The following is a 26773-nucleotide window of genomic DNA, read 5'->3' as shown; positions in this document are numbered from 1 at the left end:
CTGTTTCCCATATTGACTATTCCAATGTACATTCCCACCAGCAATGTACTAGGGTTCCCTTTTCTCCACACTTATGTCAACATTTGTTATTTCTGGTCTTTTTGATCATAGCCATCCTAAAGGGTATGAAGTGATATTGCCTAGTAGTTTTAATTTGCATTTTCCTGATGATTAATGATGTTGAGCACTTTTTCGTATACCTGTTGGCCATTTTCATGTCTTCTTTGGAGAAATATCTGCTAAGGTCCTTTGTCCATTTTTCAATCAAGTTAATCATTTTTCTGCTATTGAGTTATTAGAATTATTTGTAAATTTTTTGTAGTAACCCTTTATCAGTTAGATGGTTTGCAAATATTTTTTCCCAATCTGTACATTGTCTTTTCTTTTTTTTCCCCCCTCCCACTGCAGAGGCCTTTTAGTTTGATGTAGTCCTATTTACTTATTTATGGTTTTATAGTCTGAGCTTTTAGTGTGATATTCAAAAAAATCATTTCTAAGGCTAATGTCAAGGAGCTTTTATTCTATGTTCTCTTCTAGGAATTTTACAGTTTCGGGCCTTACATTTAGGTATCTTAACCATTTTGAATTGATTTTTGTGTATGGTGTAAGATCAGGGTCCAATTTCACTCTTTTGCATTTGAGAATCCATTTTTCCCAGCATCATTATTGAAGACTATCCTTTCCCCATTGTGTCCTCTTGGTGCTCTTGTAGAAAATTAGTTGACCCTATATGTTTGGATTTATTTCTTGGCTCCCTTTTATGTTCCTTCGGTCTATATTTGTGTTTTTATGCCAGTATCATACCGTTTTGATTACTGCAGCTTTGTAATATCATTTGAAATCAGGAAGTGTAATGCCTTCAACTTTATTTTTCTTTTCAATACGGATTGTTTTTTCTATTTCTGTGAAGAATGCTGTTAGAATTTTGATAGGAATTATGTTGAATTTGTATATTGCTTTGGGTAGTATGGCCATTTTAACAATATTAATTCCATCCACAGGATACCTTTCCATTTATTTATATCTTCCATTTATTTGTGTCTTTTTCAATTTCCTTCAAGATTTTATAGTTTTCAGTATACAAATTTTTCACCTCTTGGGTTAAATTTATTCCAGAGTATTTTTTGATGCTATCATAAATGACATTTTCTTGATTTCTTTTTCAGCTAGGTTATTATTTGTGTATAAAAATGCTACTGATTTTTGTATGTTGGTTTTATATCCTGCAACTTTACTGATTTATTAGTTCTAACACTATTTTTGAAACCTTTGGGGTTTTCTACATATAGAATCATGTCATCTGCAAATAGAAATAACTTTACTTCTTCTTTTCCAATTTGGGTGCCTTTTATTTCTTTTTGTTGTCTGATTGCTCTTGCTAGTACTTCCAGTACTATGTTGAAGAGAAGTGGTGAGAGTGGGTATCCTTACCTTTTACTGGATCTTAGTAGAAAAGCCTTCAGTTGTTCCCTATTAATTGTGTTGTTAGCTGTAGGTTTTTCATAAATAACCTTTATTATGTTGAGGACTTTTCTCTCTCTAAACTATTAAAAGAGTTTCTATCAAGAAATGATGCTAAACTTTGTCAAATTCTTTTTCTGCATCAGTTGAGATAATTATGTGTTTTTTGTTTTCTCTCTCTTTTTTTTTTTTTTTTTGGAGACAGGGTCTCACTCTGTTTCCTAGGCTAGAGTGCACTAGCATAATCACAGTTCAGCTTTGACCTCCCAAGCTCAAGTGATCCTCCCACCTCAGCATCCTGAGTTGTTGAGACTACAGGCACGTGCTACCATGCCTGGCTAATTTTTTGCAGAGATGAGGGCTCACTATGTTGCCCCCACTGGTCTCGAACTACTGAGCTCAAGTGATCCTCTCGCCTTAGCCTCCCAAAGTGCTGAGATTACAGGTGTGAGCCACTGCACCCAGCTGTTCATGTGGTTTTAGTTTTCATTCTCTTATTATGACATTTCACAAATGTTGTTCTCTGAAATAATAAAATGTAAGTTTTTAATATATAAAATCAGTAACAAATGTGATATTACTTTACAACTAAATGCAAGCTTTTCATAAACTATGTTTTTCTAAATTTAAAAGTTAATTTGCAAGCATATACAAAAGCAGAAAGAATAGTATAATGAAATCCTATGCAACTATCACTTATGGTTTAAAAGTTTTTGACACATTATTTTGATAAATTTTCTCCAGGGAAAATAACAGCAAAATAAATTCGAAGTTGGATAATGTAAAATTATAAATTGTACCTTTAAAATAGCTTTAAAATGACTATATTCTCACACAAGTTAATAAAATTGCTGTGTGTTTTATACAAAGCAATCTCTCCATACCAGAAATATTATGACTATGATCCCAATTATATAACTTTTTGAATTTTTACAAAAACAAAAGTGTCCAGAGAAAGAATAGTAGGGACCACACTGCATGGAAAATATTTCCAAAGTAAGAAACATAAGAATGAGAAAATACTAAAAAATACCAAAATCATGTTCTAATTTAGAATATATGGAAAATATACTTTTGCCATTCATAGCACCTGAATGCAAATTAATATCTACAAAGGTACACAAAAAATAAACGATTAGTTGTCATACGACGAGAATGAAATGTATTATGGATTCCATAGATTCTATCATAATATTTGGAATTCACAGTGCTTTTTAAGTTACAGAAGATACTGTAACACTTGGTCTGTATTTATAACAAAAAGTATTACCCTCTGATTTCTTTAAAATAACAATTTATAAAAACAACAAACAGTAATTCAAATACAAATGTGTGTGTGTGTCTGTGTATGTGTCTGTGTGTTGTAGTCTCCTCTTTGTAGTCACAAACATGTGGCTAATTCATCTGGAACTGCAGATTGTGAAAGTACTATCAGGATGAAAACTGCCCCCAGCTTCTGCTAAGAAGCTGTCATCAGTCAGCCTTTTGGTACTCTTCCAAACTTAACTTGCTGGGCAGTGCAAAGCAATGGATGTTCTATTTATGTTATAATTCTTAAGTGTTGAGAAAGTAGCAATTAGAGGAAAGACTATATAGCTCATATTTCTACTGGAAGGATTCCAGTTGAGTATCTTGTTTAGATACCAGCTACTTTCTTGATATTTAAAAGCTCAGTCTTACTAAAGGTTGTTGCTAGAAGTCAAGATCATCAGTAAAATGATAGTGTGGTTGCATCTGATCTATTCCCTATGAACTAGTCCAGCTTATTTGATCTATTTAATGTAGACTTGCTTAAGGATACACCACTGGCTTTGGAATAATTTTTGAAATTGCTTGACAGGATGTAAAATCATAACTTCTTATTAAAAAGACAACAAAATATAGTCTAAGTTATAAAGATGGGACAGTTCTTATTAACTGATAATAACACTATGGATGTCACAGTATTTTGCAGTTTGCTGGAGAGAAAGGACAGAAGCTATTGAACATTTTTATTGCCAGTGCAGATTGAAAAATTGTCTGAATTTTCCTACCTGAATAGAAATTTCTCAAATGATGCAAGGAAGCTGGAAACTAAATAAAATAATGCTTATACATCTTTTAAATTTCTACCTTGTAATCAATCTAAACTCATGAAATTCACTCCAATACTTCAAAAAGAAACTCTCTCTTGCTCAGGAAGTCTTTGGCAACTGGGACTATGGCTTGCTCACCCCAAAGACTGTATTTCTCTATCTGGGCTCTTGCTGGCATTTGGCTTGCTTTCTTCCTTCCACTGTAAAACCACACAGAATGCTTGTTGAGCTGGTTATGCTGGCACAGGCACCAGCTGCTTCATTTTCTTTCTTTGTACTGCTGCGAGTAGAAACCCATAGGGCCCAATTACTGCAGATGCCTCTTTTCTCCAATAGCAACATTAGTGCTAAGATGCTGAATTCTTGTTACCAAGAATAGTGCTTATATTTATTTGATTTGCTTCTAAAATGAAACCTTTAAAACTTAGTGTGTGTTTGCTTTGGAAAAATATTTCATTGTTGTCTATTGACATGAAAACTAGAAAAAAAAAAGGAAAGCAAGGTTCTATTTTTTAATTTAATAACTAATATTACCTCAATTCATTTTATTCTATATTATTTGGTGATACTAAATAGTAGCATTTCCCTAACTTTGCATGATCTGATTCATCTCATCTGTGAAGCTCATTATTCTACTTATTCAGAAGCTAAAATAAAAAAGAATTCCTAAAGTACTGAAATTGTTATCTAAGATAAAAGCTATTAACTACATTTCTAAAGTACTACAATTACTAAGATGAAAGTTATTAACTAAAAATTATTAAGACAAAAACTTTTTAGTTCCATTTTATTTCATCTCTGGTATGTTTTAACCCATTATTAAAGTCTAGCCATATGTATCATAGATTACTCTTAACCTTTCTTGCAGATAAACTCCATGCATAGATTTTATAACCTAAGAAAGTGGATAGAGAAATGAGCATAATTATTTTACATAATTTACCATCTTATGCTTAGGAAATCTCAGATTAGTGTAATGATTTAAAATGTGAGCTTTAGGGTCCAAATGCCTGTGTTCAAATCTGTATTTTTTTACTTGTAACTAGTATGACCTCAGACTATTTAATCATGCAGTGCCTCAGTTTCTTCATCTGTCAATTTAATACAGATAAAAGGAGATGATACTGCAAAGCACCTGGTACAGAGTAAGTACTCAATACATGGTAGCTCGCATTATTATTATTATTTTATTTATTTATTTTTTTTGAGATGGAGTCTTGCTTTGTTACCCAGGCTAGAGTGTACTGGCGCAATCTTGGCTCACTGCAACCTCTGCCTCCTGGGTTCAAGCAATTCTCCTGTCTCAGCCTCCTGAGTGGCTGGGACTACGGGCATGTGCCACCACACCCAGCTAATTTTTTTTGTGTGTGTGTATTTTTTAGTAGAGACAGGATTTCACCATGTTGGCCAGGCAGGTCTTGAACTCCTGATCTCAGGTGGTCCGCCTGCCTTGGCTTCTCAAAGTGCTGGGATTACAGGCATGAGCCACTGTACCCTGCCCACATTATTATCATGAAGTGGAACACAGCATGCTTTAAGTTACTTCTAAAGTGTTGCATGATCCAGCATGTATTAGTTACTAACAGATATGATGCTTGATTTGGCTCTATTAGACATGGTGTCCACACAAAAAGGAGTTGAGTAAAGATTTGAATACGTTCTTATGCACAACAAAAGACGTACTGATGTGAAAAACACTTATTCTCAGGTGGTCTGAGAATGGAGATCTTAGATTTTATTAATTCTTACAAAGTGCTTTAAAACTAGTGTAATTGTCTTGGGCTATTAGGTCATAACAGACAATTTAGCACTCTAATTTTTAATGTATGTCTATATAATCAGGTTTTAAAAAAAATCTAAAGATCTTGAATCATATTTTAAATTTTAAAAATAGTCCTCCAGGGCCAGCTCAGATCCTGACTTTAAAATAGATATTCACAATGTATTCTTCTATGATTATTCTTTAATACCAGAATTTTGTCTTAACCAAAAGAGTTTTCAAAACAAGTATAATAGAGAATATTTAATATGATTATATGCCTATAATTTTGTTGTGCAAATGCCATGGAGATTAGCAATTAACTTTACAGAAAGTAATGGCTAGATTTACAAAAAAAAATCATTCCTGAAAAATGAGCAATATGTGTGCACTTGATTAACTTGAAAACAAAAAAAATTTGTTGGGCTATCACTATGTAGTGAATGTTCAGGCAGATAATAAACATATTTTGTCTTATAACAAAATTCTAAAATATCAACAAACAAACTTGTGGACTCAAGATATTTCATAAAACAGGAAAAAACAGGGTTGGAAATCATTATGTTGATTGTATCCACAGCATAGGTGAAAGATTACTACTACTGTCAACAGCAACCATTCTTTATAACACTTAATTTCCTGGTACTACATTAAAGAAAGCATCTTATGTCTAAGAATATTTATATAAATAGATCCTGAACTGTAGTCCCAAGGTGCAATCACCCATGCAATAATTTCAGCACTGTGTTCTTAGCCCCGTGCCAAATACTATGGAGGGGGGAGGAGGTGGTTAAGTACTTTTGTCTTCAAAGGGCTTACCAATTGCTAGGTAAGGCAAGTTTATGGACAGCTTCAACAATACATGACATGAGATAATACATAAATTAAGTCAGTGCATTAATGTAGTAGTGATGCATCTACACAAATCAAGATTGGTATGCAAAATGATTTTTAGTGGCCCTACTAGTCTTTGGCCTATGCAAAATTGGGAAGAATGTAAAAGTTACCTTTGACACTTGCTTACTTTCCTATGAGCTTTCCTTCCACTGTTGGTAGAATAGACAATTACCAGTTTCCTGAGATTTTGGAAACTGCTTACTCCCCACTTTCCATTTACAAGAAAGTCTCCAGTAGGGTCCCTGACTGAATTCCCTCCTGCCTTTGTATGGAATTTCAAATCAAAATGGCATCTGGATGATATAGTAACTTGGGCACTGACAATAATACCTTCACCTATGCCTCAATTCTCAATGAAATGAGTAAATGATAACTTGGGATCCCATCTGTATGGGTTTGCCCTCCCTGTGGTGCATGACCAATAAATGCTAACTGGTGGGTGATTCTGATGAGAAATTCTGTAAGGATTGTAGAAGATTAGCCACTTTGTAGTAGTAGAACAACTTCCATTCCTGTCTTAGCAAATGACATCATTATTCTAGTTCCACAAAATAAAACCAAGAAGTCATTCTGCCCCCTGTCTTCCCAATGGAATATGTGTCACCAAATTAGGCCAATCTTTTCTGAAAAATGTGTTTTGGGAATCCATCCATTTCCCTCTGTCTTCTTTTCTTTTTTTTTTTTTTTTTTTGAGACAGGGTCTCACTCTATTGCCCAGGCTGGAGTGCAGTGGCGCCATCTCAGCTCACTGAAACCTTTACCACCTGGGCTCAAGCAATCCTCTCACCTCAGCCTCTCAAGTGGCTGGGACTACAGGCACATGCCACCAAACCCGGCTAATTTTTTGTAGAGACGGGGTTTCACTATGTTGCCCAGGCTGGTCTCCAACTCCTGGGCTCAAGCAATCCATCCACCTTGGCCTCCAAAAATGCTGAGATTACAGTGTGAGCCACCGTTCCCGGCCTCCTCTGTCTTCATCACCTATATTGCAGTTGAACTTTTATGTTTATTTGTGAGAATGTATAGATCTTTCTTATTGCATTCATCCTTATATTCTATTGTGTGGCACTTAGTAATTACTCAATAAATATATGATCAGTGAATAAAGGAATTAGAAATTGCACTGGATCTTAAAGTTTTTGTAAAATTTGGACAGAAATGAAATAAAAATAATCATTACAGGAAATAAAAAGCAGATAGGACAAAGAATAATGGAAAGAATTGATATGGCTTATTCACAGGCCAAAAAATAAGATTGACTAGAGCTGAACATAGATTTTGGGAAGTAAATGGGAAATAGTTTTACACAGAAGACAAGATGGTAGAAGCAATAGAATTTATACTTGCTCTGGTAGGAAAATGCCGATAAACTGAAAGCAGAACTTAAATATATGATAGTTGAAACACAGCTGGGATTAATTCAACTGTGATATTATGAGGACTTCTATTTGGATGATGGCAGTGCAGACTATAAAAGAAAGGTCTGGAGAGAGAAAAATATTTAAGGAAAAAGAAATTGTGTCATAGCAAGTGAATGGATATAACTTGAATCCTTTCATATTTCTCATAAATTTCACTAGATATATTATTATTCAGCAAAGTCCAAATCCACTTAATTTATAGCTATTTTTAGTAACATTTATGCATTATAGTAAATGAGATATGCAAAAGTACTCTAAACCAGGGTTTCTCCACCTCAGCACTAGTGACATTTTGGATCAGATAATTCTTTGCTGTGAGAGGCCTGCACGTTGTGGGATGTGTATCCCTGGCCTCTACCCACTAGAGGCCAACAGCACTGCCTATCCAGTTGTGATGACCCCATATGTCTCTAAACAACCACCGCTTTAAAACTATATAGTCCCATAAAGTGCACAGAATCGTCATTGAAAATATTTACTATTACAAACATATTTTCATTCCACTTCAAAAGTGACACTTTTGTTAAGGAAAATACATCTTATGTTAAATGTAATCATTATCTTTTAAAGAGAATTTTAGAGTGAAGGGGTAAATCTTTGCATGTACTCACATTGAGTTCTAAAACTATCCCAAGGCAATCAATCATCAATGACACAAGCGTGGCTACAGCGATGACCATCACTGTTACAACAATGTGGAAAACCGACGAAAGATTCCCACCAAAAAACACATTGGCAATTACCTGCCGAATAAACAGATTATTTTGAGAGAGACTTTTAAAGGCATGCAGGATTTATTGAGGGAGTATTTCACAATAGTATTTAGGATATATAAAATACTACCAACAAGGCTATTAATCAAATCTCAAGTCACTAGGAATGTTCTATATTTTCCAAATTACTTACAGACACACATATCAATAACAAGTATTCCTTGTTGAATTATTAGTGGATTATATTACAGACCTATAGTGTGGCATACCAATGTTTCAATATATGTATCTTTCAAGTATAAGAGAGACTTTGGAAAGTTATCTTATCCTTCTTTCTTGAGTCCAACAGGTTACTACTAAAACAAACTAAACATGCTATTTAGATTATTTGCATGGCCTCTAATAAGTAGCTGTCACATTTTCCTTATTAATACTGGATGTGTAATATCCTTTACTAACAGGAAATTAATTCTGTATAAACTAATTTCTATTTGTTACAATTTAAGTGTATTTTATCTTGCCTTTCCTCAACAAAAATGGGGAAGAGTCGATCACCATTTTTCATGACTACTCAGATCAGGAAAGCAATAAAAAATTACCGACTTAATGTGTCCCATACTATGATATGGTTTGCAAAGACAAAATATCAGGGAAATGATTCCTATTCTCAGGAATTAATTCTTGAAGGCATACAATGAAACTTAAAAAAGCAAGTAGAGATTAATTTATAACAGGACAAAAAAGATCAAAGAGAATTTAGGACTAGAAGGAGCTTTAGGTATCTAGAGCTGTCTCCTTAGAGTAATCTCCTTTACAGCATGCCTGAAATATGCTTGACCTACCTTGGTTTGAGGTAGGGCTTGAAACATGCACAGGATTTGGAGCAGAATTACAGGCTGAGACAAGAGCGTGAAAAAGAGCAAAGAGGTAATAACAGGAACAATACCTATGGAGGATAAAGAGAAGATAGTCTGAATAAGTAGTGACCCTGTGCAAAAGAACAGTGAGACAAGGAGTTGGAAATAACAGAAGGTCAGATACTGAGGTATCATAAAGAAGCCATCTCTCCAAGCTGTGCTGCTTGGATATGCAACATCTCCCATGTGTCACATACTGCCATGACTTTGCTAATAATTTAATGGTGATATTAATAACATAAGTTGTAATGTCTCACCAAATATTATCTTATTTAAGATCCATTCTTACAGATGCCTCTATGATATAATTATGAGAGTGAAAAATCACTTAGTGAGGCAGGTAGTAAGAGATATTTATTAAGGGTAGACAGCCTTTTTAGTGCTTTTATGAATTGAAAGAGTTTGATTATATTTTTGTCAGTCATACATTTGTGTGTGTATGTGTGTGTGCATGCAGAATGAAGAGTAAGAGAAGGGAAAGTTATAGACACCATTCTTGTGCTTAGTATTTGCTACTGTGGCAGAGATCTTGACTCAGTTCTGTCTTCCTGCCACAGCAGCTAGAAAGGAAACTGAAGTTTCAAGTACTAAACACAGAAGTTGTGCAGGTGAAGTGACTCAGATCATCTGCAGGCAGGCAGTTTACTAGCAACCACGTGAGAATGCACCATCTGTTCTTACTTGCTGATCTACAGATTAGATTTGAACCTATGTACTGAGCAGAAGCTAAAATAATACCATTTCCTGCATCTAACAATAGCTAGTAAAGTTTCAAAAGGCTCTTAAATTTAAAAAAAAAATTAGTTCAGTCTATTTCTCCTTTATAGTCAAGATAGAGAACTGGCCTGAGTTGTACATGTGTGAGGGAGAGAAGTGCTAGTTGTAAGGGACATACACAGTGCTAAACATTTCCCTCTTCTGTTTCCCTGTGCAGTCAGTTCCTTATCCCTGGGACTGACTTAAAGTAAGCCCTGGCTTGCCTCAAGAAGCCTGCCGATTATTTAGTGTATTTAAAGCTCTGTAGATATTTCACTTATCTCATTAGACCCTTTCACATAGTGCACTGTGTAAACAGCCTCTAGGAACAGATCCTATGACTGAGCCCTTTTCAGTGTGGTCCCTGAAAGACCCACTGTGAAGCAAGATCATGTTTTACTGCTGACTGGTGCAGTGGATTTTTAGCTGACAGAATAAGCGATTCCTGACAGGCCATGTTATCCAATTTTACACCAAAAGAATGAATTCTCTTTCAGATAATATTTCTCTACAAATCCAAGTGGAATATATAACCCAATGTAGAGCTGACTTTGACAATACATTTATATGTAAATAATATCCTATATATTTGTTATTATTTATGTTATTATGTTATGTATAGTTGTAAATATATACAACTACATGTATAAATACATAAATAAAATATATCTGTAAAACTAAAAGTTTCAGTTGAATTTTGGTTCTCCCTGGAATATAAGATATTTTAGTTTTTAAAAAATAACAAAACCAGTTAGAATCTGTAGATTCTACAGTGCCTTTAATACATGTTGACTGATAAAACATCTAAGCAAAAAGACAGTTTTGTAAAACATGTTTTAAACCTTGGTACTTAATTTCTTTGTAAGAATGCCTTAAAAGCAACAACTTTAGTTTGGCTGTCGCTAAAGGCTGGCAGTCACTTTGGAATGCAGTTGTATAAATATTTGTGCTCACGGTAATATAAGCCAAATCCACCAAACCTAATTTTCAACCGAACTTTTGAAAAATTGTCTTGTAAATATCTGAATATAAATTCATCTTTAAACTCTGACATTTTAGAGTCAAAAAAGAAAATTTTACAAATTATACCATTTGTCGTGCCCTTGGGAATTTCCCAAACTGTATTATTTATAAATCTTCCTAAATTAAATGTGGCAGAGAGATCACCTGAGTAAAGCGTTGGGAAGGAACCGTGCTTACCTCTCTTGTCACAAAGCATTCCATAGGGTATGTCAAAATGACAGTGACACCATAACAAAATCTTCCAAATGTTACCAGGTCATCATTTCTGCAGTAATTTTCAAATAAGTCCCCTAGATAATAACATAAAATAAGTTTATTTACTAGATACTAAATGTTTGAGATAACTATCTAATAAATTAAATATTAGATATTACAGTCATGCATCACCTAATGGCCCACATATATGATTACAATGCTGTATTTTTACTATGTTTAGATACATAAATACTTTCCATTCTGTTACAGTTGCCTACAGAATTCAGTATAGAAACATGCTGTACAGGTTTATAGCCTAGGAGCAATAAGCTATACCATATAGCCTAGGTGTGTAATAGGTGCTATCATCTAGATTTGTGTAAGTATACTCTATGATGTTTGCACGATGAGGAAATCACCTAACAATGCATTTCTCAGAACGTTTCTCTGTCATTAAGCAACACATGATTTATAAGTGAATCTCCATAAACTTCATTTCATTTAATTAAGAGAATAGATGACCAGGTCTAAATAAAAGTTTTTGAATTCAATAACTATGTAGTTATTCACTGATTTAAACCAGTACATGCTCCATGTGAAGATAAATCCATCACTGATGGTTTTTCTCTTATTATTTGTTTTTGGTAGATTGCTGCCAATTTCTGACTTCTGAAAAATACTTTATCCATTGTCTTCTTACATCAGAATCAACTCCCTAAATTCTTGAGCACTGGCTTTGTAAACTGGTTTCTGGTCTTTGTTTCTGGTGAGTAAGTGACTTCATTATTTTTTAAAAATGTCTGTTAAAATAAACAAATTTCCTTTTGAAATGCTATTCTTAGATCAAGAACAATCCTGAAAGGAAGAGTAGACCAGTACATCTGGGGAGCTGAATTTCCTGTGTATCATGCTATAGGGTTTCATCGCAACCTTGGGGCCACAGCGAGAAATTCCAAACATATGTTGCCTTTCATGGCACCTCATGAGACCAAGTGTAAATGCAGTGATTCAAAACTGTGAAAATATGGCTATGTCCCAGAAAGAACATTAAATTTAATAAGTTCCAGACTAGATGATGGACTAAATATACCTTGAAGCAATTCTTATTTAGAGACTATATTTCTCAGCTGTCTATGAAGAAATACAGGGATCTAACTAGGGCACAGATGTCATGTGATCAAAAAACAATTACCTACAACTGTACAGTAGTCCATGGAAGAAATAAAAAAAAAATAAAATAAAACAATGACTAATGCTGAAACAGAGTATTTGGGCTTGCATATTTTCTGAATATAACATGCTTAAATGTTAAAATTGTGGTTACCTTTTTAAAATTAAACTTAATTGAAAATTAGATCAATACTCAATACTACACCATTTAAAAAGAAGAAGAGCTATAATACCTCTGTACTGTTTTTTTCATTACAAAGCTGAATATCCTAAATAATTTGCCTCTTCCCAAGATTTACTTTAAGTGGTTCTCTCCCCTCCCCCCACCAACTACAACAAATCTACATTACTTTAGAGCATCCCTTTTGGGCAGGAGGGGATTAAAACAAAGTAAAGGTGGCAGAAACCTGCTTCAAGGTTGACTGAAAAGATTCCAGCACTCTAAGAAAAAAGGACTGAAGTTCCCCGTTCACTAACCTCCACTAAAAAATTGAGCCCTATTGTCTTTTCAAAAGTCACTAGAAATGTCAAGGAGAATCTAGAGTTCCCACTGCCTCTTAAGCTGAAATTTATCTACTGAAAGAGGTTAGAAAAGAAGAATGCAGTATGCACAAATTAGACTAGATTTACCTAAGGAGAGGTGGCCTGGAGAAACAATGTCAGCTTATTGCAGCTTGAATCTAAGTCTATTTTAAAGAATTACAGCTAGGGGGAAAACGGCATTAAAAACCTGTCAGCTTTGTTTTACAAAGATTTAATTTTATCTGAGCAATTACCACTGATAAAAACTCCAGGAAAATGTAACTAACAAAAAAGGTTTATGTCTTACAGAAAAGGCATTTAAAAACCAAGGTCCTGTACAGACCAGAGCCCATAGGCCATTTGCATTGGCAAACTATGTAGCAATAGTGATACATAGCAATGCTTTGGAACACAATTCTTATCAGAACTTTCAAGGGCACTTTGTTACTGCACTCTAGTGGCACATGCATGTATTATATTTTTGACTGCATTTGAATTTTGTTAATCATTATTTTTTGAAGCCATCTTTCTTCATTTCCTGAGAAATATTTGCCTAAAGTCATAGTGATCTGTAACCTCTGTTCAGAATAAGGCAGCCATCCTCCCAAGAGCACCCAAGTTTTCAGGAAACTAAGCTAATGGGAGCTAGAGGCAAAGGGACAACTTTCAGAGGGTCATGGTTGACCAAAACAGGGGAGGCAGAAAGAGGATGGAAAGAAAACTGAACTTGAGAGTCAGAAGACTTGTTTTCTGGTTTGTCACCAGCCAGCATGAGCAAGTTACTTCATCTCTTTGTGTTTTAATCAGGGGGTAAAACTAGTTATTCCACTTCCCTTCAAAGGGTTGTTTGAAGGTCAATGAGATAATAGACCTGCAAGAGCGGTGAAATATGTGAATCACAGCCTACTGCTGGACTGCCCTGAATACCACACTACATTGTTGATTGAATGTAAGGGTCAAGGGAAGTAGAAGAGAGGACTGCTCAGTTGTTGGGCCTGGGTGAATGCAAAAAAAGAGAGGAATATCTCTGGAGGGAGGAAGAAAAGTTCTGGTTTTAAGGGAAACATGATGTTTTGTGATTAAGACAAATATAGAACAACTGAGCAGAAATGTCCTACAGGCAGCAGGTTGGAGACAAAAAGAAAGGTCTGGGTTAGAATTAAAACAATGAAAGTATCTGGAAATTTTTTTGAGAGAAGAGCAAACAATATGCTTGAGCCCATTATCTGGGTGGTGTGGGATGGAGTGGAGTGGGGGATTAGAGCGGGTAAAGAAAAAGAAAACGGAAAAAAAATTAACAGAGAGAAAGAATAACAATGATAATATAGTAATACTCTTTCCTCTAAGGGAGGAAAATTTGAGCAAAGAAAGGAAGTTCAGTATTGTTAAGTGATTCAGAGAGATTCAGGAGAATCCAAATCGAGGTTATTTGCTCTGAAGATTGGGAGGCCACTGGTACCTTTGAAAATGAAGCTGCAGTGGAGGAAAGCCAAAAATCATGTGCTGGGAAGTGGCAGTGTGTGGAAGGAGAGAGTATGGGCTACAGAACTAAACTGAGCAGTTTAAAAAGGTAAAAATTAGGAAACAGACAGCAGAGGGGTAGGAGGGTAGAGAGAATGGGTGGAAGAGAGTAATCTTTGAAACAGAACACTGGGCATACCTGTAACAATAATGAGTAGAACATTTGGTATACCTGTACCAATGCACATGAACACTATAACTGAATCTCTCATTTTACCTTGGGTGAAGCCAGTAAATGTCAAGTATCCACATGTAGCAAAGAATATACAGATAAATACAGAGATCACGATGGACATATGGATAAGGCGGGACCACTTAGCTACTGTGGGTTCTTCTAAAGAACTGTAAACTAAGAAGGAGTTATGGTGGCAAATAAATGCTGCAATACAAAAAAAAAAGAGCGTTATTAAAGCAAGCACCAGGGTTTTCTTTTTTAGTTCTGAAATTCAGAGATATGTACTACTTTAGATGCCAATGAACTGAAGTTTAAACATACAAATTTATTAATATGTCAGAAAATAATTTTTCTAATAGTTCTAGAAATGATACCCTTCATTCACATCAGGCTTATATGGTCTTTTCATGTCACTCTTGATATAAACCAGGCCAGTCCAACCTTCTCTCCCATTTTGCTTTTCCTAATGACCCTTCCCATCTTAAGGAAATCTAAATACCATCGTTTTCATTCTGTGGCTTCCTTTGCCATTTGGGACATAATAAAGGGTTTGAAGAAGTCCATAACACTTGCTAGCCTTCCAAGTTAAGAAACAAGATAACTATAATGAGTTTCTGCATGAGAAATAGATTTTTCCAAATTGAAGCAAATTTTAGTGATGAGTGAGAAAAGTTTGAGCCTAATTTTATATTGGCACAAACTAGATCGTATGCTGCTAATAGGAAGTCTAAAACTTAGGACATCTGCTATCCAGACATAAATATGAAACACAGCACTTTTTCATCGAACAGAGAACTCCACATTGAGAAAGGGCCTTTGAAACCAAATACTCACCAAAAGACATAACCCCGACCGCTTGAATGGCATTGGGCTTTGCAAATACCCAAGCGTCTTCTGTTTTTGGTCTAGAAGAAATATCAGTTAACTTGATAAATTATTAAATAAATTCAAGCATCAGTATATCAGATAACAAGAAATGGTATCACAAATATAAACTGAGTGTCTTTAAGCCAGAAATTAATAAGAGGCTCCCATTAATCTTGTGTAATCATGAATAAATGTCCCAGGAGCATGAGTGTTATCTCTTAACCCCAGTTCTCTAAAATGTATGTCAAATACTTGGACAAATTCTATTTTTACATATGTAAAATATCCAGACTATGCAATTTTGTGAATTTGTTTATTTGCTCATCAATTTAACAGACAGCATTGATTATGCACCTACGAATTGAGCTACTTTTTGAGGGAGATACAAAAATTAATAATGCTCAGTTACTGCTGTTCATTCCACTCATTTTTTTCAGGCTTAACCTACCCAAGAAAAATTTAGTCAGCACTAAAATTTATTGAGGGAGGTAAACATGAACTAATACTAATTGAGGATGTACTATCTTCTAGAAACTCTACTGTGTTATCTCATTTAATTTTCACAATAACACTTAAGTATTATTATCACCATTTAACACATGAAGAAAATCAAGCTCTGGATGGTGATATAACTTGCCAAGCTTCCACAAATAATGAGTGAAGAAGTTGAGATTTATCTTCTTGGTTTATTCACTCCCGTATTTTTTCCAGGTGGAACCATCTGACAGTGGCCTCGAATTCCCACCTGTAGATGTATTTTTCTAGGGAATTTTGGAAATATATGCACTTTAAACAGCTTGAAACAGGCTACATCCTAGTGGAATTAAAATATTTGATATTGGCAGTGATAGGTCTACCTGGCTACCACATCCTGAATAATGATGAACAGCAGAGGCTCTAAGGTCAGTTAGCCTAAATTGTTCTTCTGGCCTCCTTCCACTTATTAGCTGTGTGATTTTAGGCAAGTTACAGGACCTCTCTGTGCTTCAGTTTCAACATTTATAAATGGAGGATAATTGTAGTATCTAACTCATTAAGTGACTGTGTAGATTAAATGAGATAAAATATGTAAAACTTCTGGAAGAGAGTTTATCACATAGCACATGTTCAATAAACAGTCATTAGTATTAATGTTATTATCCAGCATTATTAATACAGGCAGCAAAAAGTCTAAAAGTATGGCCAACTTCCCTGGGAAGGGAAAGCTTGAGTGAGACTCAAAACAATGCATGAAGAATGGAAGAGGGATATTCCTAGGAAGCATGAAAAGGCACTGGGTGTTTTCAATAAAAAACACAAATTCTAAAGATGAAGACCCATCTATTTCATAAGTTTGTTTATTGATTCTCTATGTAAAGAAGGTACATACAGAAATATCTTGTTTGTTGTCCACACTTTGTGGGATTTATGCATTATATCATCTTTTTTCCCATATATGAAACGAGCAGTTATAGACACAAAGAAACTTCACAGAAAGGCTGGCTTGCAAGGGAGGCCATGGATTGTTATAAGACTTGCTCCAATTCCCAGTTTTGGGAGTGGGAACTACTGCCACCTGCTGTCTCCACTACTCTAAATGCAGTTGACATTAAAAGCAGCATACCTGTTAAATTCCAATGTTAATGTGAAAAAATACGTATTTTGTACATGATCCTTAGGAAATGATTTCGATCAGGCAGCACTAACACTTGCAGAAACTTGAGGATTCTCTAACTTTGCAATATGTTTTAAATGGTATGCTTTCCCTCTTATGGTTTTTGCACTTGGAAAATATTCACCCTTACTCCCCAACCCCAGTACAGATTGTGGTGGTGTCCTACTTTTTAAATCTTATATTAGTAATAAAATGTAGAAGTTTCATTTTCATTTTTTCTCTTCCATTTAAATTTTTTCCTTGGGTCCATATGGTTCCTTGGGTATATTCCTGGAGTGTGAAACAATACCTAGAGATAATTTTGGATTTTCTCTGTTCATCATAATGATGATGATTTTATAAGATGGAAAGTGCCAAAAAAGATGTTACAGATAAGAAAATGCATATGTCTAAATCTAGGGAAAGAGAAGGAAAGAGATATTGAGTATGGCTTTCCAATCATTTATAAAATAGCCTAGGATTGAGTTCCAGATACAATCGGTTGTACAGGAAAAAAAAAAAAAGAGAGAGAGAAGAAAGTTCTTGGGTATATTTTATGAGATTGCTGAAACTTTGATACTCAACCTGGATGAAAACATTAAGTTATAGACCTTTTTACTTTAAATGCTGAAATATGAAATAAAATGTTTTGAAATGCCATCAAGCAATTTATAAGATAAGGAATTATGACTATGAATATTTTTTTAATAAATGCAAGGGGAGTTTAATAACAAAATATTAATATAATCAATATTTATTAATAGCTGTTATATTAATAGATATTGGTGTAATTTACCACATTAACAGATTAATGAAGGAAAGAAGCTTATGACCATTTCAAAATATATAGAAAAGCATACAACTCAGTATTTATTTTGAAAAACATGCTGAGCAAACTAATAATAAAATAGAACTTCCTTTACTGGATAAGGAATGTCCACCAAATCCTATAGCAAATGACATATTTAAAAGTGAAAAGTTAGAAATATTCTACTTAAGGGATGAAACCAGATAGGATGTTCAACATCACTGCATCCAGAATATATTATTGATATTCCTAGCTAATTCAATAAAATAAGTGATGTGTAATCATTGAAAAGATTGTGTAAATTATTTGTATACAATATAATTATGCACATGGAAAATTTATGCATATGGAAAATTTATGCATATGGAAAATAAGAGTATTCAGCAAGGTTACTGGATACAAATTCAATACACACAAAACATCAAGTGGGTTGATGTACACAAACAACCACCAATTAAAATGTTTTTTTAAGTGGCAGTGACAACAAAAACACTAAATACTTTAAAAGATGTGCATGATTTTAATGTTATCTTAAACTTTTATTGAAAGACACAAATAAGTGGAGAAATGTACAATATCCACACCCACAAATGGGAAGACTCAATATCATATAAACATCAATTTACCCCAAATTAATTTTTTAATTCAAATAATAAAATACAGAAAAAAAGAAATCAAAGAATAAAATACAATATTGAGGCTGGGCATGGTGGTTCACACCTGAAATCCCTGCACTTTGGGAGGCCAAGGCAGAAGGATTGCTTTGAGTTTAAGACTGGCCTGGGCAACACAGGGAGACCCATGCTCTACAAAAAATAAAAACATTAGCCAGGCATGATGGTGTGTGCCTATACACCCAACTACTTGAGAAGCTGTGATGGGAGAATCACCTTGAGCTTGGAAGGTTGAGGCTGCAGTGAGCCATGATCACCCCGTTGTACTCTAGCTTGGTCAATAGAGTAAGACCCTGCCTCAAAATGAATAAAATAAAATAAATAAAATATTGAAGGAGGAAAAGAAATTTAAAACTCAAAAAACCCCATAATATTAAAAATTATAATAAAATTAAAGATAAACAATAAAATCAATGGAAGGTAAATATAAAACATCCATATGATAAAATTATTTATATACACATTTAAAAATATAAAGGTAAGCTAAAAGCTGGAAGATGACATTGGTCATGCATACCCAGTTGTCCCTTGGTACGTGGGAGGGATTGGTTCCAGGACCCTCTGTTGGATATCAAAAGCCATGGATGTTCAAGTCTCTGATATAAAGTGGTTTAATACTTGCATATAACTTAAGCACATCCTTCTATATAATTTAAATTATCTCTAGATTGCTTACAATATCTAATACAATGTAAATTCTATGTAAATAGTTGTACTGTACTTTAAAATTTGTATCGTTATTGTCATATTGTTATTTTTAATTTTTTTCCAATATTTTTGTCCACAGTTAGTTGTGTCTGCACATGCAGAAACTGTGAATATAGAGGGCCATGATCAAGAAATAGTATACAGTATATAGACAGTTCTCCCCCCTTATCTATAGGGTATATGTTTCAAGATATAACCTTGCAAGGTATCCTATTTACAGCCTAGTGTACGCCCCCTGCCCAAATGAAATAACTTCCCTAGGCCAGGCGCGGTGGCTCACGTCCGTAATCCCAGCACTTTGGGGGACCAAGGGAGGTGGGTCACAAGGTCAGGAGTTCAAGATCAGCCTGACTAACATGGTGAAACCCCGTCTCTACTAAAAATACAAAAATTAGCCGGGCATGGTGGCGTGCGCCTGTAATCCCAGCTACTCAGGAGACTGAGGGAGGAGAATCGCTTGAACCTGGAGGGTGGAGGTTGCAGTGAGCAGAGATTGTGCCCCACTGCACTCCACTCCAGCCTGGGTGACAGAGCGAGACTCCGTCTCAAAAAAAAAAAAAAAAAGAAAGAAAAGAAAGAAAGAAAAGAAAGAAAGAAAGAAAGAAACTTCCCTGAGGCAGAAAATATATTTTAAATAAAATGTTTGAATTTTAACTTAAACCCTCATGCAAATTAATAATCAAAAGTTAAACTTGGACACCCAATTAAACGTGTAGATGGGCCACGTAAGTTTATCTTTTCTCTTTTCTGAGACCCCACTAAAATGCTACTAAAGAAATTTAAAAGAGAAATAAATTCATGAGGGAGAGGATAGTGGGAGAAGAGATATCCGAGGAGAAGACACCCTGTGAAAAGGAAACTGGATACTTCTGTGGTGACTATTCAGAGTACAAGATGTTGCAACCATGTAGAGGGAGGTCATGATGAGAAAGAGGTGATTCACTCTGCAAAACCCCTGTGTGTGCAGGACTCAGAAATACCAGAAACCTACCGAAAATGCTTCAACAAAAGGAGAAAGGAAACAAAATGGAAGATCTGGGATCATGGATAGAGGGTATACAACATAAAAACGAGGTAAAAGGAAGTCCTAGGAGGATTGTGGGGCAGCAAAGTGAGAAAGTAATCTGTCTAGAATGGAGGGCAGAACAGAAGGCTCTGGGATGGATGTGTTCAGGAAAAATAATAAAATTATGGATTATATGTTTGAGCATCTGGAAAAGAAGTAACAAAAATGATCAAATTCAAAAGCTAAACTGGACATCCAGATAAACACAAAACTAAAATCAAGTGGTAATTGTAGAGAAAAAAAAGAGAAAAGTGTACAAGAAGAGAAACATAAACTTAATTTAAAAAGTTGTGGTATTCTCCATGTATTTAAGAAGAGGAAAGATAGCTTGAGAGAGCTAAGTCTTCATCTACTGTAAGAGAAGATAACAGTGAGACACCAAAAAAGGCACTTAGAATCATATTACTTAGAAATAGAGATGTGAATGCCAAGAGATAAGGCTTAAAGGGTTGAAATAAAAAAGGTTTTGGTAGGAGGCTACTCTATTTCATTAAAAGCCATTTGTAATCTTTGATTTTATAAAATCAAGTTAATAAATTTTATTTTATTTTACTTTATTTTATTTGTGAGACAGGGTCTCACAGTAACCCCAGGCAGTGGTGTGATCATAGCTCACTGCAGCCTCAAACTCCTGGCCTCAAGAGGTCCTCCAGCCTCTGCCTCCCAAGTAAGCTGGACTATAGGTACATGCCACCACACTTGGCTATATTTTTAATTTTTTTTTTTTTTTTTTTGTAGAGGTGGGGGTCTTGCTATGTTGTCTAGGCTGGTCTTGAACCACTGGTCTAAGGGATCCTCCTGCTTTGGCCTCCCACAGTGCTGAGATTACAGGTGTGATCCACCTCACCTGGCCTGTGAATGTATTCTTTTGAGAAAAATAAATACATTGAATAAATGGACATAAAAGTAACATTGAAAAGAAGCAGTATTCCTTACAATACCTTAGAAAGCTTTAAAAAGATCTAGGCAAATAATGTTGGTTACTGTAAAATTTAGATCATTTTAACAGCAATGATTCAAGTGTTTCAAAATATTTTAGTACTAACAAAAATAGGGACTGGCTTATAGCACTTTATAGCCTTAGAACAGCAAACACTTTTAAAATTAATTGCTTCCCTTACCCTGGAAAATCTAAACAAATGCTTCATTATATATTTTTAATAAACCGTTTGTGTTTATAGGGGGTTGTCGTTGGAGATGGAGAGCTTTGGGGAGTTAAATTCATTTTGCAATATTGTCTCAGTTTGGATTCTTGCATTCTGAAATTTTATCCTGGTTTGAAAGACAAACTCTTATTTTTATAACAGGTGAATAACAATAAGGCAATGTAGTAGAAAGCAAGTCCTATCAAAGGGAGCTCCAGTCTCTGTAGACTGATAAAAAGGAGTTTCAGAACTTAAACCTCTGGATCAGGAGAATCAAAAAACATCACGCCTCTCTATGATACCTGCCCAAACTCTTTCAGCTAAACAGAGGCACTTTCAAATATACAATTCCGGCAGAGCCTGCATTTTTGTTGTAAGAGCCTCATGTATTAGCCTTTTCAGTCAGACACATCCGGGAGTTAAGTGCTTTGGATGACACAAAACAAAGGCTCCATGTTGCCTGTCACACCACAAGCTATTAATGACAAGCAGATCTGACCACTTCCCCCAGCTGCTGCATCCACTGAAAGCTCTGTCACTTCCTCACTCTCAGCTCACTTGTATTCTGATTCTGTTCTATAGACAAAACCATGGTTTACATTAATATATAAAGCTGCTCAGGAAAATGCTTCTTAGGAATCACTCTCAACATTAAAACTGATTCATTTAAAAACACACACACACACAAATGGGAAAAGCAGTCTACACTTGCAGATTGGAAAAATCAATATCATTAAAATGACTATACTACCCAAAGCAATCTACAGATTCAACGCTATTCCTATCCAACATCATTTTTTAAATTTAGAAAAAAACTATTCTGAAATTCATATGGAATGAGAAAAGCCCCATTAGCTAAAACAACCCTGAGTAAAAAGAACAAAGCCAGAGGCATCACATTATCTGACTTCAAACTATATTATGAGGCTACAGTAACCAAAGAAGCATCGTACTAGTACACAAACAGACACATAGACCAATGGAACAGAATAGAGAATCCAGAAATAAAGCCACACACCTACAACCATCTGGTCTTTGACAAAGTCGACAAAAATAAGCAATGGGGAGAGGATTCCCTAGCCAATAAGTGGTGCTGAGATAACTGGCTAACCATATGCAGAAGAATGAAACTGGACCCCTACCTTTTTCCATACACAAAAACTAACTTGAGATGGATTCGAGATTTAAATGTAAGACCTCAAACTATAAAAATCCTAGAGAAAACCTAGGAAATACCCTTCCCGACATTGGCCTTGGTGAAGAATTTATGGCTAAGGCCTCAAAAGCAATCACAACAAAAACAAAGACTAACAAGTGGGACCTAATTAAACTAAAAAGCTTCTGCACAGCAAAAGAAACTATCAACAGAATAAACAGACAACCTACAGAATGGGAGAAGATATTTATAAACTCTGTATATGACAAAGTTCCAATATCCAGAATCTGTAAGGAACTTAATTCAACAAGCAAAAACCAAATAACTCCATTAAAAGGTGGGCAAAGGATATGAACAGACATTTCCCAAAAGAAGACATACAAACAGCCAATGAACATATGAAGAAATGCTCAACATCACTAATTATCAGAGAAATGCAAATCAAAACCACAATGAGATACCATCTCACACTAGTCGAAATAGCGATAATTAAAAAGTAGAAACGCGGTGGCTCACGCTTGTAATCCCAGCACTTTGGGAGGCCGAGGCGGGCGGATCACGAGGTCAGGAGATCGAGACCACGGTGAAACCCCGTCTCTACTAAAAATACAAAAAAATAGCCGGGCGTGGTGGCGGGCGCCTGTAGTCCCAGCTACTTGGAGAGGCTGAGGCAGGAGAATGGCGTGAACCCGGGAGGCGGAGCTTGCAGTGAGCCGAGGTTGGGCCACTGCACTCCAGCCTGGGTGACACAGTGAGACTCCGTCTCAAAAACAAACAAACAAACAAACAAACAAACAAACAAAAAACAGATGCTTCCAGCCTGGGCAACGTAACTGGGACCCCATCTCTACAAAAATAAAAAAAATTAGCCACGTGTGGTGGCACACACCTGTAGTCCCAGTTACTTAAGAGGCTGAGGTAGGAGGATTCCTTGAGCCTAGAAGGTCAAAGTTGCAGCGAGCCATGATTGCACCACTGCACTCCAGCCTGGATGACAGAGCAAGACCCTGTCTTGAAAAATAATAAAAAAAAAAAATGTTAGTGGGGCTGTGGAGAAAAGGGAACACTTATACACTGTTGGTGGGAATGTGAATTAGTGCAGCCACTGTGGAAAGCAGTTTGGAGATATTTCAAATAAATTAAAACAGAACTACCATTCAACCAAGGAGTCCCATTACTGGGTACACACCCAGAGGAAAATAAATCACTCTACAAAAAAGTCACCTGCACTTGTATGTTCACCGCAGCAGTACTCACAATAGCCAAAACGTAAAATCAACCTAGGTGCCCATCAACAGTGGATTGTGTAAAGAAAATATGGTACATATACACCATGGAATCCAATGCAGCCATAAAAAAGAATGAAATCATGTCCTTTGCAGCTACATGGATGCAGCTTGGAGGCCATTATCCTAAGCAAATTAACACAGGAACAGAAAAGCAAATGCCACATGTTCTCAGTTATAAGTAGGAGCTAAACATTGGGTACATGTGGATATAAAGGTGGGAACAACAGACACTGGAACTGGGAATACAGACTAGTAAAGAAGGGAAAGAAGGAGGGGGCAAAAGTTGAAAAAATACCTATTGGGTTCTGTGCTCACTACCATAGCAATGACGGGATCATTTGTACAGGTGACTGGATCACTTGTACTCTAAACCTCAGTGTCATCCAATAAACCCATGTAACAAACCTGCACATGTACCCCCTGAATATAAAATACAAGTTGAAATTGTTTAAAAAGTATATATTCTAATTAGTTCCTGTACATCCTGTAAGAAAACCTTGATGCAAATCATTTCTAATTAAAAAAGACAATGGATCAAATTTTCATTAAACCAAAATAAACTCTTCAAAAATAAATTTATTAAAAAGCTGATTTCTAGTTAAAATTTACATAACTTTATGCTAATTTCTTGCTGAAATATAAATTTTATTTATTATTTATTTTGAGACGGAGTCTTGCTCTGTCGCCCAGGCTGGAGTGCAGTGGCGCAATCTTGGCCCACTGGAAGCTCCGCCTCCCGGGTTCACGCCATTCTCCTGCCTCAGCCTCCCGAGTAGCTGGGACTATAGGCGCCCGCCACCGCGCCCGGCTAATTTTTTGTATCCGCGCCCAGCTAAATTTTTGTATTTTTAGTAGAGACAAGGTTTCACCGTGGTCTCGATCTCCTGACCTCGTGATCCGCCCGCCTCAGCCTCCCAAAGTGCTGGGATTACAGGCGTGATCCACCGTGCCCGGCCTGAAATATAAATTTTAAAAATATGAATCATATAAAAAGCTAGCCCAGCTTGGCACCATAGACATCACAAATACTTCATTTTTGCCATTTGGGACACCAGTCTCTTTTAATTCTTATTCTGTCACCTTCTGGGCGGTCTCTAATTCCTCTGTTAATGCTTTAAAATTGGTGTTAACTGTGTTTACTTCTGTGGGTTTGGATTAAAAGGGCAGAGTATAGGTGGGAGGGGGCAGGATTTCACTTTTTTAATATGATGAAAACTTGTGAGAATTATGGGTGTCGCTTTGGATCTTTGTTGTGCTTTTTCACAAAACAATTAAAATATCATGTGAATTTAAACTAAAAATAAATGTAACTTCAGATGTGATGTCCAGATAATTCTTTGTCATTGGGGTTCTACTTGGATTGTGCCTCTCTTCACTTTATATGCAGTCCCTGTATAGTTTTGTCCACATCACCCTCTCCAAAATCCAGACTTGCATTTCCAAAACATTGGGTGACTTCTACTCCTCTTCCCACAAGGATCCCACAAAATGAGGATATATTTAAAATATACTATATATTTTTTCCAGATCATCTTCCCTTCCTGTCCTGGCAAATAACATAAAAGAAGGTAGACCCTGTATGTCTCCCTAGCAGCATATTCCTAATTCTATTAAATAGTCCACTGAGGTTATCTTTTATGTGACCTTTGCCCCACCCCACATTCTAATAAGCTATAAGAGGTCTTCAGAAAAGGAGTGTGATATATTGATCTTAATAGCTCCAGTACCTAGAAGAGTGACTTCCAGTAAACATTTAATAAGTGTTAGTTTTCTGGCAGACTCTTCTATTTTATTCCTTTGGCAGTGAGTTCTGGGCCATCTACCCATATAGTTCTCCAAGCTGGAAACTTTGGTATCACCCTAGGTAAGTCCTGTACCCTTAGCGCCTTCATTCAATCAGTCACTAAGTTCTCCTGGTTTTACCAGCATAAAATTACTTGAGCTTCCCCTCCTCTTCATTACCAGTCTTATCCTTATATCATTTCCATTGGCAAATGGAATCCTTTGGCTGGATGCTTGGCTTGCTATAGATAGCCTCCTTCCAGGTCTTTATATTCCCATCTGTCCTTGCCTCCACTGGAAGAGAAGTCCAATTAAAATTGAGACTCGATCTAGTTACTCACCTGTTTAAGAACTTTCAATATCCCATCAACTAAAGAACAAATCCAAGTGTCTCACCACCACATGTAAAGCTTTCCTTCATCTTTGTCTCTGCCAAACTCTCTAGGCTCATTTCCTTTTATACACTGGCATAGCTTTCAGCTCAGAATCACCAAAACCCTAGTTACTTTCTAAATACAGAAGCTATATAGCTTGTGGTGATAGGGAAGTCAGGATCAGTGGGTGCTATGGTTTGAATGTTTGCATCCCCTCTAAAATTAAGGTTGAAACTTAATCCCTAGTGAAACAATATTAAGAGTTGGGGCCTCAAAGGATTATAAATCATGCTGCTATAAAGACACATGCACACGTATGTTTATTGCGGCACTATTCACAATAGCAAAGACTTGGAACCAACCCAAATGTCCATCAATGATAGACTGGATTAAGAAAATGAGGCACATATACACCATGAAATACTATGCAGCCATAAAAAGGATGAGTTCTTGTCCTTTGTAGGGACATGGATGAAGCTGGAAACCATCATTCTGAGCAAACTATCGCAAGGACAGAAAACCAAACACTGCATGTTCTCACTCATAGGTGGGAATTGAACAATAAGAACACTTGGACACAGGGTGGTGAACACCACACACCAGGGCCTGTTGTGGGGTAGGGGGAGGGGGGAGGGATAGCATTAGGAGATACACCTAATGTAAATG

At 35.9% G+C, this 26773-nt stretch overlaps 1 protein-coding gene across 2 annotated transcripts in view; it reads right to left on the bottom strand.

Annotated features, from left to right (window-relative positions):
• Positions 1-26773, bottom strand: part of SLC38A11 (solute carrier family 38 member 11) — a 60624-nt gene that overhangs the window by 6013 nt on the left and 27838 nt on the right. For both annotated transcript variants that reach the window (XM_032755549.2, XM_032755551.2), the window contains exons 6-9: positions 15440-15510; positions 14648-14809; positions 11200-11312; positions 8225-8356 (exon numbers count right to left, since the gene is read on the bottom strand). In XM_032755549.2, the coding sequence (XP_032611440.2) occupies positions 8225-8356; positions 11200-11312; positions 14648-14809; positions 15440-15510 (478 nt within the window). The remainder of the gene's footprint in view (positions 1-8224; positions 8357-11199; positions 11313-14647; positions 14810-15439; positions 15511-26773) is intronic.

The sequence above is a fragment of the Hylobates moloch genome, unplaced genomic scaffold (assembly GCF_009828535.3).
Source record: "Hylobates moloch isolate HMO894 unplaced genomic scaffold, HMol_V3 SCAFFOLD_1, whole genome shotgun sequence".
In the NCBI taxonomy this organism is placed as follows: domain Eukaryota; kingdom Metazoa; phylum Chordata; class Mammalia; order Primates; family Hylobatidae; genus Hylobates; species Hylobates moloch.
Note: the sequence above shows the minus strand (reverse complement) of the source record. Positions and strands in the feature narration are given on the sequence as shown.